The sequence below is a fragment of the Diabrotica undecimpunctata genome, chromosome 10 (assembly GCF_040954645.1).
Source record: "Diabrotica undecimpunctata isolate CICGRU chromosome 10, icDiaUnde3, whole genome shotgun sequence".
Taxonomy (NCBI): domain Eukaryota; kingdom Metazoa; phylum Arthropoda; class Insecta; order Coleoptera; family Chrysomelidae; genus Diabrotica; species Diabrotica undecimpunctata.
Genome location: NC_092812.1, coordinates 67331814 through 67348081, shown reverse-complemented (window position 1 = coordinate 67348081; position 16268 = coordinate 67331814). Strand labels below are relative to the sequence as shown.

At 33.6% G+C, this 16268-nt stretch overlaps 1 protein-coding gene across 2 annotated transcripts in view; it reads left to right on the top strand.

Annotated features, from left to right (window-relative positions):
* Positions 1 to 15780, top strand: part of LOC140452295 (uncharacterized) — an 82827-nt gene extending 67047 nt beyond the window's left edge. For both annotated transcript variants that reach the window (XM_072546463.1, XM_072546464.1), the window contains one exon: positions 365 to 15780. In XM_072546463.1, the coding sequence (XP_072402564.1) occupies positions 365 to 1248 (884 nt within the window). In that variant the 3' untranslated portion in view covers positions 1249 to 15780. The remainder of the gene's footprint in view (positions 1 to 364) is intronic.
* Positions 15781 to 16268: the final 488 nt, after the last annotated feature.

Here is a 16268-nt window from a genome sequence, read left to right as displayed (position 1 = left end):
TTCTCCTCTTTATACAGTATTTGTGTGCTAATAGTTGTCTACGTAATTCTAATGGGATTTCATTACACTCTGCTAGCATAAACACAAACTTTGAAAAACAATAAATTACAACAAGAATGAGCTTGTAATATTAATTTTATCTATATTATCTACGTCAACATATAGCTTTCTCACTCTTACTTACCTAAAAGGTACTTCTAACATATTGATTTCCCTATTCTGGTGGTGATACAAACGTAGCTTATCTACTGCTCTGATTAACTTTTTTGTATTGCTCGTTATATACTTCCATACTTTTAACCTACCATGTCCTACAAATATCCTTATATCGTACTATGGTTTAACATGTGTTATTTTGTTTTAGCTTGGCATGTCCGATTGAAGCAATACTACAACCTGGAAGACGTTAAAGGAACTGTCAGGTATATTAGTCAACTACCCAATAAAAATGTTTCGCCTACAAAACCAGAAAAATCGCCACTGAAATCGTCTAATCACCCAGATGAAGACAAGCCACCTATAAAAATGAAGCTTAAGTTGGATCTTAACAAATACGTTCCTGCTGAAAAAATCCGGAATCATGACGAAAAAGATAAGGAGAGGGACAAAGAGAAGAAACATAAACACAAAGATCATGATAGAGAAAAATCAAAACATAAGGATAAACACAGAGATAAACACAAAGAAAAACATAGAGATAAAGAAAGACATAAACATGATAAAGAGAGAAAGCATAATCACAGTTCCCACAGGGACAAGGAGCATAAACACGGTGATAAAGAGAGAAAGCACTCGCATGCCTCCAAACAAGAACGATTACAAGATCCAATCCACAATAACCATAACCATGTAACTACAGAAAACAGTGGTAACAGTACCAAGCCTAGTATAAGCAGTAACCTTAATTACAAAATAAGCCCAAATGAGTCAAATATTATTTCATTAAATTCTGATTTACAGGCAACACCGCCAAAAAGAGTTATGATGGAATCTACGAAGCTCGTAATGCAGTCACCCACAAAAATTGTTGTGGAGTCTGCATCCAAAATTTTCACTGAGTCTCCGATAAAAATTCTAGAACCCCCGACAAAGAGTGCTGCTGATTCGACAAGTAATTCCCCTGTGAAGCTAGTTGAGTCACCTGTGAAAAAACACAAACCATTTAAGATTAAGATTAAAAACCGTCAGTCGACCGATGTTCTTGGTGATATTTTATTAGAAATGAATAAGTGTGATCCACCATTTTAATATTAAGCTACAGGTCGATCAAAAAGTGAGTCCAGAACGTCTAAGAACTTCTCGATGGCACTTTTTGTTCGAGCTGTAGAAGCTTTGAATACTTTTTGTCCAAATTTAATGTCTCCAAAAATTTCAACCCTTTTTCAATGGTGAATCCGTTTTCAAAGATCATCATGTAGATATGTACAATTTTTGAGATAGACCTACCTCAGCATTCTATTCTCATTTATATCCCAATGTTGTAACTACATTCATCTCCACAAAGGAGAATACACTCGCGTTGCATTTTCGAGGTTTGAATACACTTTCGGGTATTTTGATACAAATGTATCTTATGCACACTGTATCTTGTGTACTATGGTTTGATAGACTTTGTTTTGCTTGTTGAGATGTGGCAATTAAATAACTGAACTGGAGTTGTTACCTGTTAACAGCGAGCTCGCCAGCGCTGTGACGGATCTGAACATGTCTGTCTGTTATGATTTCCCGAACTTGAACTCGATGAGCAAGCGAGGTTGTACGTCGCCCACTCTTGCTGTAACAATCACCTGTTGTAAGTCCTTGCTCTAGTCTCGTCGAAAAAAGGCTGAAGTGATCGATGGAACAACGAGTTAATCTCTAGTGTCTTGTGAAACTAAAAGAAAACATAAGCTCATATCATGTTAAAGTAAGTAAGTCGACGGTAGTGAATGTTAATCGCACACACACATAAGTTTGGGTGGGTTAAAACGTTTAAGTGTGCTACGTGACGTGACCGAGAAACGATCTGTCTTGAAAGTGGAATTGTGTTCGTTAATTAGATCCCCAAGGGCAGACTGCCAATCAACATTTTTACCTCAAGGTTCTGGCTAGTCGTCGAAGTTAGGTGAGAAGACGAAGTCCCGATTTGTCGAATCTTGTTTGTGAATATGTTATTTGCAATTTTGCTGTTTTGGCCATCCACGGTATTCGCCCGAGCTGTCCCGTGTAACTTTTTTATATCCTAAGGTAAAATCAGAGCTTAGAGGACTAGATTTGACAATGCATTGAAGGGGAAAACTTTATACCATGATAGGTGATCAATAAAACATTTTGAAGCATCAGTCCTTATTTGATTGCCACATCTCTTATCATCCTTGTTTTATGGTTTTATTGGCGCTAATTGCTATCTTTTATTTTTCTTCAACTTTAATCATATTTTTTTATTCAGTCATCTTTGATAAATAATTTTGGGGATCACATACTTATGAATGCTTCTACGGTAAATTTGGTTCTTTAGTTGTTTCCTTTCACTATTTTATTCACGCTGTTACTTGAGTTTGCATAAAACGAGACTCTTGGTAACAGCAGTTTTCTTCTTTAGTATTTATTATGAGTGTTTGGTTACAGTATAGATTCCGGCGTTACAAAGTCGATCTGTGTTACCTAACCTCTAATATTGTAATATTGTGTTGTTTTCATTCGCGTGGTCTTCATTGAACTGTTAATGACACTATTTCCAATCCTTCAGTTGAAGTCGCCACTATGAATAAAAGGCAAACCAAATAGGTTACGGTGTAAGTCAGTGTAGCAAACTTGAGATGTGACAACAAAAATAGACCAGTATAAAATGCTGAAGAGAGTCAAAAACAAATCATTTAAACTGAATATAAATATATCCCTTTTCGCCAATTACTCTAAAAATATAAAGCACGTCCAAAGTTCTCCACCCTACTAATTGTTTTCTGAAACAAAACAAATTAATAATGTTTTGTATAACTGACCTAAGGCACTGACATTGTTTTTGTTAACATAACTATTTAAAATAGCGCACGGATGTCATTTTATAAAATTATTTCAAATGTGACTATATCGCAAGTAATACTTTTTGGAAAACTCTTGTTTCTGTTATAGCTCTAATAATTTGATGGTTTTCAAATTTTATGGAAAATGCTCGAAAAGATCCGTTTATTTTTCCAGTTTGCCACATTCTGTAAAGATAATTTTCATTAAAACCGCCATTTTAAAACGGTGCAATATGATCACACAAAAATCTAGAAATATACGCACTGGTGCAAGAGCTTTCAAATTAATCATACATCTGGTTATTTAAGAAAAAAGTGTCTATGACGTCATATTATTGACAATGTAAATGAAAAACAAATGAGTTATATTAGAATGTGGGATAGATAAATGTTTTCCAAGCTAAAGACTACCAAGAGCTTTGATTCAAACCAAACGTTACTGGAAGACTTTTGGTCAATCCTGTTCCAATAAAGTTCTCTTCCAAATTTTAATTGTGTGCGACATTAACTTTATCCCTCTTCTTACAGTTCTGCATGTCTCCTTTATCTTCATATCGCCATGAATGGGCATCCTTTCTTCCTCATATATCCTACTCATTATTAGCCATAACACATCAACCCCTTCCTCTCATAGAGACCTTCCAAACCTCCTATTTAGGTCCTACCTGATTTTCATTTGGGGTCCCGCATCCTCTTGTCTCTCGTAGGTCAAGTATTTTGATGACTTATCCCTTGCTTTAGCTCTGCTGTATAACCTTGTCATTCCCTCGGGTGTTTCCAACTATTCGTACAGCTGTACAGGCGATCATTCCTTGACAGACAGCGTGCTTTGCCTCACTCTTTGCTACCTTCCCTTCTTCTCTTTAGACCTGTTATTATTTGGCATATGATCCTATTTATAATTTCACAAAATGGTGTCTGTGTGCGATCTTAAATGACAACGTCATCTAAGGCACAAAAATAATGTAGGTGCCTTAATTCAGGTACAAAAAATTTAGTTTTATGGTTCAACAATAGTTGGGAATGGACTTTAGACGCGCATATTGAAAAATGTTCATCAAGAGTAAGAACATTAACAACTGGACCAAGTTCATTGCAAATGTTCAAACTTTCAGTAATGGCATGTTATTCTTATTCGGTTTAAATGAGATTCTCAAAGTCTCTTATAGGTAGAGATAATAATAGAAATACAAAATAAACAGGGTATCCAAAACTGTTTAGTTACAACAAAAAGCAGTTTTTACTTTATTTTTTATTATTTAGTTGTGGGAACTTATGATAATATTAATTATTGTTTATAATATTTTGTGATTGATTTAATTGTGGTATTGAAAATTATAAAATTTGAATCCTAGAAGCCCAATTGTTATTGCAAAATTGGAACCTTTCCCCTAAGTTTAACAGTTTTTATTTATTAAAAATATTAACACTCGTTTTCTTTTAATTGATTAATATTATTGAAGAAGTATGTTTTACATAATTGAATTTTATTATTTAAAAATATAGTATGCTTATATAAACGATGTGGGTAAAGTGTAAACTTGACCGTTAAATTGGGGGAAACTGTAGGCTTGGAACGCCCATTTTTTGGCAATATTGTTAGACGGATAACAACTTGTAAATATGTTTTAGATTTTTGATAAAAATAATATTTCACGATATATTTATTGTTTGTTTTAGTTGTAAATTGAGATATATACTAAAAATTTGTATATAGTTTAATTGAGACCTATTTTAGTACATTTTACAGGATCGCTTCTTAGATGTAACTAATTGTTTTAAAAAATTTTCATATAAACTACGAGTATTTCAATACCTAATTTAAGAATAGAATACATTTGAAGATTTCAGGGTAATCATAAGACGATCGTGACTATTTTTAAGATTTCTTTAAAATCACAAGTTTCAAAAAAACGTTAACTTAATTACTCATAAAAACACTACAGCAGTCGTGTTTTAAAACAGTTAATAGAACTATTTTTAATCGGATTATCTTGTTTCATTGTAGGATCTGTTTAAAAACTAAGAAGACTAGGTGTAAAAGCTTGTTAAACACATCCAAGAGATCACAAACAAGTACACCACCTTCTTTTTAATATACCATTGTCTAAAAGGATCAAATCTTTAACTCATGGTTTGATATTTTACAATTGCTTTACGTAATTCTGAAATACAGACTATTTTTTGTAAAAAATAGACATTTATCGGTCATCGGTGACTCATCGAAGAAGGTGCATGTGTTCTAGATTACGATACAAGTGCAACACTTCAAAATTTTGAAGAATAGTAAATGAAAATATGAGAGGCGAATACGCTGTTAATTTCTATCGTATTGAATGTTTTGTGAAAATTTACGAAAGCTAGGACCAATGGTCGGTTGTATTCTATATTTTTCTATAATATCTCTTGTGCAATAAAGGTGGTCGTTAGTGCCAAAGTTTTTCCTGAACCTGCCTGTTCCCTAGGTTAATAAATCTAATTTTTCCAGTCTTTTATTTTTGTGAATAACTTGTAGACGCTTATGGGTCGGTAATTCTCGAGGTCTGTTGGATCGCCCTTTCTGTGTAATAAAATGGTAAGTGCACTGTGCCATCTTGTAGGTGTTTCACTTTGGTGCTGACATCAGTTGAACAAAATTATATATTCGCTATATATAGCTTCTATAACGATAATATCTTTTCCCGGAGCTTTATTTTGTTGGTGCTTGGTTGACTAATTTTTTTATGAATTTTCGAACTTTTCTCTGTTGGTGATATTTTCATCTTTATCCTTTAATTAATTCATTATTTCTTTTTTTTCCATTTGTTAATTTTCTTCTTAAACTTTTATGCTCTCATTTTTTTAAGCTATGAGGCTTTTATTTATCTCTCATTCAAGTTCATTGTCTGTACTTCTATTACAGTTTTCTCCTCTCTTACATTTATGCTTATATGATTTTTTTTTGGCAGTGTATCTTCGGGCTTTTCTCTATAGCTTCTATTATGTCATTTAGGGTGTTGACATTTAGGTCTGTATTTTTGCTGTTGATATTCTTCAAATGCATTTATATTATCATGCTTTGTCCAGGTAGGTGTAGACTTCCTTTTGACCATGTCGGTTATCGATTTAAAAATAATTCTTCCCTTTTTTTATTTTTAGCATTATTCAATATTTTATCTTGCTTTAATAATAATAGCGAACAGATTTTTCTCTCTTAAAGAAACCACTTTCCAACTCCGTTCTGTTCCAGGAGAGAGCTCTAAAATACTGCAACTTTACCAACTTTAACAATTTTCGCTCGCACTTGGCTCTGAATTCAAATTTGAGATGAAATAATAAAGTTTAGGTCCGATGAAGCCTGATTTTTAAACAAATATACCAAAGCGAAAATTATCATCAATGACTTTACAGCTTTTTATGAGTCAACGCCTTCTTTAGAACGATCATCCATTATTTCCTGTCTTGAGCATCTCTTTTGCTCCAATAGATTGTATATCGTCTTTTAAGTTGTTCAGGTACCTCGGTCTTCCTCTGCTTGATTGTTCTACCGGTCCACAATCGTTACCTTTGTACTCCTCCATGTATTCTTCTTAGCAGTTCCTAGCCCTTCTGTATAAGTGACCGTTCTTCTTCTTATCTAATTGGTATTCTACGGTAAGTTTTATTTTCCCGAGAAGTTTTAATGTCATTTCTCCTCTTGTCCTCCATTTACCGTCTTTAGTCTCGGCTGAAATTTCCAAAAGGTGTCAAGTTCAGCTGAAGGTGTCAAAACCTTCCAGTCCGATACCATCGATTATTAGTCTAGGTATCTGATTATTTGACTCATAAGGGGCACATATAGTTCCTTCTTTTGGTATTTATTTCTAGTCCCATTTCAGTGCAGATACCTAGACTATCGTCCTTAATGAACGAAATACTTCAATCAGAACCTCTGTGGACCTAGCGATGGTATCAATGTCATTTATACTCAAAAGATTTATTAAAGATCGTACCACTCGTGTTAAGTTGAGAATCTCTAATAAATTTTTCCACCGCAAGGTTAAAAAAATTTGCCTTTGTATTTATGTGCCATATTAGGTAAGGTGATGTCTCTGCAATTATCGCAGACCATCATGTTTCCCTTTTTGTGAAGTGGACACAGTATACCTAATTTCCAGTCCGCAGGTGTTTTTGTCCTTTGCTCGGCTCTACTAGGCCTGGCTCCCTTGCATTTGATAATACAAGGAGAGGCAAGATTGGGAGCCTACAAAATAAAAAAAAATACTGAACTTTCGCAATAAAGGGACAGGACAAATGAATATCACAAGGCGTGTGCCGAAGGACATCTTTAATGCGGAATCAGATCACATGACAAAAGTTACACTTTAAAGAATTGATGCAGGCTGTGTATTCCAGACAGGGGTTTATGGAGAAACAAGGAGTACCACAATCAACAGGGTAAGGTCTGGTGCACAGATGGATCCAAAAAATGAAAGCTTTGCTTTTGAGAGGAATTGTATCGTTTTCCAAGAAGAGATTTATGCTATACTGCAATGCGCAAAGGAAAATAATAAGAGAGCTCTTGCAAAAGAGCAGATCCATATATTGTCAGATAGCTAAGCAGTACTGAAGGCATTGACATGTCAGAAAGTTATGTCCAGACTAGTGTGGGTCTGTAACGGAGAACTGAATGCACTGGAAGACCGGAACAAGGTTGAGCTTGTGACCGGAATAAAGCTGAGCAAGGCATTGGCATGTCAGAAAATGATGTCCAGACTGGTATGGGTCTGTAACGGAGAACTGAATTCACTGGAAGACCGGAACAAGGTTGAGCTTGTCTGGGTACCAAGTCATTGAAGGCAACGATCAACTTGCTAAAAGAGACTTACTTGAATGAACTAACTGTGACCCTTGGAACACCAAATGTTGCAATCTGAAGGACTGGATCCCAGAAAGTCGTGAGCGATATTGGAAGAGAAAACTGGACCCGAGAAAGTGATGAAGCTATATTGGAATAGAATCCCAAAACAAACACATCTTCATTGGTGGGCTCTGAAAAAACAGATCCATATGGGCAGAAATAAATTGAAAACAGTAACAGGAATGTTACTGTTCTCAGTTTACAAATAGGTATTTAAAATGGAGACTTTAACTGCAGACTGTGACAAGGAACCAGAAACTGTGAAACATGTATTGTGAGGCGCTGGAGGTCAAAAGACAAAAACTATATGGGCAACCAACAGGAGACCCTGGTATATAAGACACGCCAAGAAAAAGACATGTGCAAACTTTTACAGGATATAAAATTCTACACTAGATGTGAGAAACAACAATGGGCAGCAAATACAGTAAGCTTCAGTGATACCGGAAATTTTGGATCAGACGGGCCCAGAAAACAAGGAAAAAATAGGATTTTCTCCTGCTTGTCACTAATTATTGAGCCATCCTTATCTTTACAGGCTATTATTCTGGGTTTGAGGTCATTTCTAAAATTATTTGTTTTATAGGTTGAATTTTCGTATTAATATTTTTCCTTCCTTCTGAAAATGGTCTTCTCTGCTTGCCTATATACTCTTTCATGTTTAATCTCATTTTACGCTGCGAAACCCTCCTACGTGGTTCGTTTATGGCTATACTCTCTTCGTCGCACTAATATTTATTTCTTCTAGCGTTGTTAAATATTAAAACACGTTTAACCGAACATTTTGTCAAGGCGAAAAAGAAGCAAATATCTAGAACCTCATTTGTAGGTTAGTATAACCTCGATCATAAGTTTTCGTTCCGTAAATTTCAAGTATTTTTCAATCTATGACACCTAAGCCGGAAGGCAAGAATGTCCAATTTACTCCATAGTTTTTAAACAGATCTTAGCTAAGTGGTTACTATTAATTTTAAGTAATGTGGTAACTATGATTTTATTATCAGTTATATACATCAGTAATTGTAAGTTAACGGTTTACTATAACCCCATTTTCTATGGGTTAGTTCTATAAATGTTTTTAAATAAAAATGGCTAATATTATTTCATAGTTATAGTAAATTTATTTCACTCTTAGTTTCAGTTACATCCTTGTAGCTTTTACATTGTTTTTCCCGGCGATCGGCGGGAAATCATAATTCATTATCGTTACTTTGAATTTTTGTCCGTTTTGTTAGTACAAAAATATAGTACAAATTAAGGTGTTGAAAACTCCTAGATTTCCCAAAACTTAGGTTTTTGACAATTTTGAAAATATTGCAATGTAAGACTTGCCATTTAATTAACATGAGTATGGAATACAGTTTCTTTTTTAAACAAAGATTTAAGTCTTAATTATCATTGATAGTCAGAACTGTTCTCTATACGAGTCAAATTCTTTAATTTCGGTTTAGGGATAAAAAATTTTATATCAGATCTCGAAACCTTAAACTTAGTTGTCACAGAAAATACAGGTGAAACGGGTAATATAGGAAAATCAATTTTCCGTATGACCTTATATGAAAACTTTAACTCAGTGACATCACTTTCCTGTAGCTTCAATATTTTTTTAAATAGTGTTAAGAGTGTGATTCCTTGAAATGGAATGTAAATATGTACAGGTGGAATATTGTACAGTTTTTATATAGTAAAAGACTTCTATGCAATGTTGTAAATAAACTAAGTGAACTATATAACGATGTTAGAATGTTGTAACGATATTTTTTCATATCACAGCTAAATAGTTGTTTTCATGTTTTTGAAAATAATATGTATTTTTCTTCATTGTATTGGATGTCCCAACAAAAATTTACATCTAGACAATCGACAGATCTTAGTAATTTATATGATTTGGATTGAATGTTTTGATACGCTTATATTCAATAAACTTTCGAAGATTTGACATATTCGAACCTCTCAATCTAACTTGATATGGCAAATTTTAAGTTTCTTCTTGTGTTGCACCTTTTGGTTGGTTAAACTTCTAATGCTTATCCTATTTATATGTTTGCGATCACATCGCATCGTTTCTGCCGTCAGGTGTCCAAAATACGATACTTTTCTAAATTTTACAGTTTTTTTATTCTTTTCGAATTCATTCCAGGATTGTTTTATTAATGATGTGATAGGTGCTCTAAGCATGTAATGAGAGCATCATATTTTGAACGTTTTTAGATAGTTAATTTGCTGCTACACTGCTTTTTAGATTTTCTTCAAACACGGTACAAACAACTAATACATTTGGTGTGAAAGAGTTTGTGTCACCAATGCTTGCCATGAACTCTATGCTAAGAATCAGTCACTAATGCATGACATGCGCACTAAAAGATTTAAAGGAGTCATCAGTCAAAATGCCTCAATGTCATATAAAAGAACGGCGAAGACTCATGTAACTAACTGCACATTCAAACTAGTATTACAAAATATGCATGAGATGAGATTTAATGCACTTTTCTATATTCGAATATTGACTTCTTTATAGCGATCTGATTCGTCATTTAATATACATTCAACTATCTTCTTGTGTCCTTGTTATTGTTTACTATAAGGATGTACGTCTTCTTACAGTGTCACTTCAGATAGGCCATCGGTACTATCAGCTAATAGCAGAGTTAAGTCTACATATGAAGATATTGTTGACTTCTGTTTTGTCAAACATTAGAGGCACGAGAATATACAACCCTGTCCGACTCCTGTCTTTATGCAAAATTCTTTAAATATTTAGTTAATATTAAATTGTATATCGTACGTTGACCATGTTTTCTGCTTTTCTGTGGAGATCTAATGAATTGTTTTCTAACTGGACTTAATATTTCCAATGTTTCCAATTGTATATTATTCTTTCTGATGTATTCTGGTACTCCGGTCGTAGTGCAGCAAATTGGCTTATTGTAGATCTTCCATCTATTCATCATACTCATAATCCAGTATATTTGTCCATGTTTCTGTAGTCACCATGCAAAATATGGTTGACTATTTCAGTTTTTATGCCACAGCTCAAGCCTCCATGAAACCGCCTTATGGCAGTACACAGGTGTATACCATAGCCTTGACTGGTGTATATGCAGTAAGGGCTCTGTGATACGAGCGCCATCCATCATGGGGTAAATTATACGAACGACATTGTCGTTCATATAATTTACTCCATGATAGTGCCATTGTCCAGTTGCGCCGACGCTAACACAACGACATTAGCGCTGGTACATCAGGGTCCTAAGCTGATTCTGCATTTTGATTTTCTGCAGTACTTCAGCCTTGTTAGTAAAAGTACGTCCGCGTGTCATATTGTTCTTCCTTATTTTGTGTTTTTAGTATTGTTGTCCTTTTGTAGTATACAGACTTTTATATCAGATGGTCTAACTCATTCGGATTTTATATTGGTGTGTCCGCCTCACAGATTAAATCGTCTATATTTCCTGATTAATTTGATATGCGTGCATATTGGCCATGATTTTTTAACATAAACGTGATTTGCATAATTAACTACTGAAGTTAGTAATCAGATGATACTAAATTAATAATCTGTACCATAATCGTGATTTTTGTCGCCATTTTGTTACAGCAATATTTCAGTTGAAAAGTCTAGATGTAAATTTTATCACTGTGTATGTAATCAAATGAATGTAGTAAACATATAATACAGCCATCGCAACAAGAAGTTTGAGTTATTTCAGTATTATTTTCCTTAAGACCATTTCTTAGTAGTAGTAGTATTAATCAAATTACATTTTGTTTGATTGTTTTGGTTGCAGAATGAGAGCACTAAAATATTTTGGACTGTAAACTTTCACTGTCGGTTTTTGTGATGATACCCTATTTTTCGAAGGATATTCCTTAAACTGGTGAAAGCCAACTCCCGCATCGCATTAGATAGTATCTACCACAGTCACAGTCGAAACTTTAGGAAAAATAATTTCAAACCATATGAACAGCTTTTCTGATTAAACGTCAAATATTCTTTTTATGTTATTGATTCTTTGCAATACATTTTAAGGTTCAGTTTTTAGATAACTGAATTAAGGCGTCTTGTATGACGTAATCAATAGAATGGTGGACGGACGCCATTTTGGAAAATAATTTTAACTGGAATCGTATGGAATATAATACCTCACCTGAAAGTTCTTGTATAATGCAGTATTTTTCTAAATATTTGAGCGATTATATCGCGCTGTTTCAAAATGATGTCCATCGTCAATCGTCATTAGCGATAACATGGAAAAATGTAGACCATCCATAGTAATTTCATAATCTTCAACTTTTATACGAAATGTTCTAACAAGTGAATTGATTTTCTCGGTTTTTCACATTTTGAAATGTCAACGACATTTATTTTTTAGTGGCAATTTAGTGAATCGAACAATCTGAGCCCTTGTGTCACTCAATAATATGTTACTAGAAACAAGAATGAGTTATTTTTCATTGAGAGATAATTGCCATAATTCAATGGTCGTTTTAAACCGATGTCGACAAATCTAGATGTATACTGAGTGACACAAATATTTCAAATTATAGATCACAAGCCAGATATTTTCATTTGATAAAATCATGACGTCATATATTGACAGTTATTAATAAATAAACAAATTAATTCTATCAGTGTACAGGAAACCGAAAAAATAAATTGGACTGTTCGAGCGTTATATTAGTAGTAGTTCATATGTTTTTGCACTATCGCCATTTTGAAACTTCGCTACAGATTCGTTAAAAATATCTAGGAACGTGCTGAGTGTTACAAGACCTTTACAATGTATTACTTATCATATAATGACATTTAAAATAATTTCACACCAAAGGTGTACACCATTTTAAATTGATTACGTCACTAAGATATAAATGTATAAGTGCCTTAATTTAGGTACCCAATTTTTTTTAAATATAATTTTTATGGTTTAGAAAATAGTTCAGGGCGAACTTCAGACGAGCACTGTAGATATGCAAGGCAACAAGCAACCTTTACAACAAATTATTCAACTAAGTGCTATATCCCTCATAGGACGTAAGATACAATTAATTAGTTTTTTTCCTATGACATGACAGCTTCTATTAAATAGCTCGTTGGAATAAACCACGAAATTATTAAATAAATTCTTTGGAAATTTCTGGTTCCAGATTGAGGCATTCCAAAACGGTTTCTGATCTGGAAACTGAAACGAACAATTTCTGAATTATACCTGCATCTCAACATTTAATTGTTGTAAATCGCTTTCAATACTAGAAAATGTTGAACATAATGGAAACGAAGATCGGAAAGGTGTCCAACAAATAAACGTATATTAGTAATAAAAATAACACAGAAAAAAGCAGAAATCCCGGAAATAAATCAAGAATTTTCCAGTTTATAATTTAACTGAACTGTCACCGTGCTTTGGAGGACACGTAGAGCCGTCGGTCCTGGCTACGTAAGTAGTCATGTATAATAACAAACGGCTTCCGAAAAAAAAAACACTGGACTACCGACTTATTTCAGTGAAAATGGTTTAGGAGCACCTGGGACATGACAGAAGGTGTTCCATATTTTATTGTTTTCGACACTAATACATATCTCCATTAGTCGTTGGTAGGTTTCACTTAATTTTATTCATCTTTACTGGGTCTTATACGGGTTAAATTCCTCCAAAAAAAAGTAGTTTTTTGGCGAGTGGACAGGCACACAGAGCAGAAAACTTTTTCTGGATTTTAACCTTGATTGAGTGTGTCTCATGTTATATAATGGGTGGCATTCATCCAAAGTTAAACTTTTCTATATATTCATCAACTGTTCCTATGCTATATCGTTAGTGGGAAACCTGCTCCTTCGTATAGGGGTTGAGTGAGTAAGGTTTCATACATCCGATTGTTATCCTGCATGTCTCATTCAAGAAAATGCTTACTTGTCTTGTGTGGTCCGATCGGTTACAGACAGGGCAGGCGTACTCTCCTGTTAAAAAAAAACACATTACCCGTGCAGTTGTTCTGTTAGTGACTTTTTGTCTTCTGTTGACAGTGATGTTTGTAAAACCTGTCTTGTATGTCAAAGTCCTTTGATTGTACTCCTACAGCATGGGTCATCAGCACATAGGTGGTGTCTTATGCCTTTTGTTTGTATATATTCAATTTGTATTTTTTGGCTGGTCGTTTGAGTATATATTGAACATAACTGGGAAATGTACACTTCCTTGAGGCAGGCCATGTTTTTTTATTTCTCCATCTGCTTTTCTTCCCTTGTAATATAAAGTAGAATATCCTGCTGTGCAGCAGACTACTACCTTTATCAGTTCAGAGACATTCAGAGTGTTATATATTTTACCTACCAGGTTTTTGTGGTTCGCGGTATCGTAGGCAGCTGTTAGTCAACTAATTCCACTCCGGTTATTAGCTTGTTTTCGAAACCCTTATCTATAAACTCTATAATCTTCAATACTTGTCCGATGCATGATTTTCTAGACTTTAATCTTGACAAACGGTAATCAGTTCTTGGTTTAAGTAGAGCTTGAGTTATGGGCCATGGTTTTCGGATTTTATAAGTTGTCATTAAATAACTTCAGCAATTCTAGGACCAAAATGTTGATATCTTTATACATATAGTACTGCAATAGGATAACATTTGTAAGAAGAGAATTACAAAAAACCATTGACCCAATGACAGTGGAAGATTGTTTGAACTTTTTTGTGAAGGCTGAAGGCGAAACATTTTAGTGCTCTCTATGATTTGTTAAAATGTGTGCAAGTACCTGAATAATTATGAATTTGGTTTTTGTGATATTTGAACACATTTTGTGTGTATGATAGTAATTAATTTAACCAATCAAAATGAGTAATTATGTGAATTTTTTGTAATATTGTACAAACTAATAATATTTGTCGCTTGCAGTAAAAATGCAAACAAGTGTGGACGTATCATACTTGGTATTATATTTGCGTTTTGTAATTAATTTAAATAAAAAAGTACTATCATACATACGAAAACTAACAAGAAGTAGTATGAAAATTAGTAAGCAGAAGTATTTTAAATGTAGAATAGTTTCCATTTAAAGTATCTTCGAATGGAAACCAAAGTTGTTACTTTTATAAGCACAATAAAATTCTCTTATAACCCCAAACGATTTTTGTACTAGATCCCGCAATTGATATTGTTTCTTAATATACCGAGTGTTTTTATTTTGTACCTCAACATTGCTCCCTTGAGAACATTAAAAGATACGGGATCAGTCATATTGGTCAACAATTCAAGATCTTAGTCTTACACAGAGTAACATACAGCTAACCTTCATTCTTCAGCGAGCCACTAAAGAATTCCACCTCCACCACTTAAATAATAATTATATGTACTGTTGATTATAATATATACCTCATCATTCTCTTCGCCTTTATCCCTATGTGTTGAAGTCTTCTCTTGCCTGCCGTCTCCCACGATTTTTCGTTTGGCCTTCTTCCCCGACTTCTTATAAAAGCTTGCCGTGTAATAAATAATTCATATTAATGGGTGTAAGCTCCTCTGGCTGTTGTTTTGGTCTCTGCACATTGAGTACTTAAATTGTAGTGATCACAAGTCTATCATTTTCATCGATCTTTAAATGAGTTACTAAAAACTGAATCTGAATATATTGAATGCTGTGGAAGCTAGTTTTTAAATTTTTTTATAATATATCTGATCTAACGTATATCATTTTCAAGAGGACAAGTTTTGTACAAAATACCCGGTATGTTAAGGAGTTTCACGATGCCGATTAAATTCACCGAATAATTTTATCATTGTACACATTAGATCTGCCTGTTCCTATCAGAACACAAGTGAAAATAAATGTTATTAAGAATGTTAACATTCATCGTACTCTATAGTTTTTCTTATATTTATTTCAATAAATGTTAAATCGTTTTTGTGAATATTGCGTTTTTTTAATAATCCTTAAAAAATAATCAGTGAAGAATGAAGAAAAATAAATCAAGTGAAGTACAGCCTTCATGCAAATTAATTAAGTTATTAAAACAAGCACGATATATGTCATAAGAAGAATGTTCAGATGATATTTTTTCCTGTAATATAGTTGTTCATCTTATTTAACGTGCCTTATCAAGTCCTACCCCAGAAAACGAAGCATTTAAAAATCTAAAAATTACTGGGCGCTATTTTTCCACTGGAAAATCTGGGAGAAGTCAATAGAAAAAAACATACAAAACTACGCAAGGTACATCAAAACGTTCAACAGATGACTTTCTTGAAAATATTTGAACTTTAAAGTAAGATTTTCTATATTAAAAAATGTTTATAAACAAAAAAGTTATTACAAATTAAACCCGAAAGTAAACATTTTGTTCAATTCTTTATAGTTATTAAAATAAGCAATAAAAATATTCAAAACAGCTTTCACAAG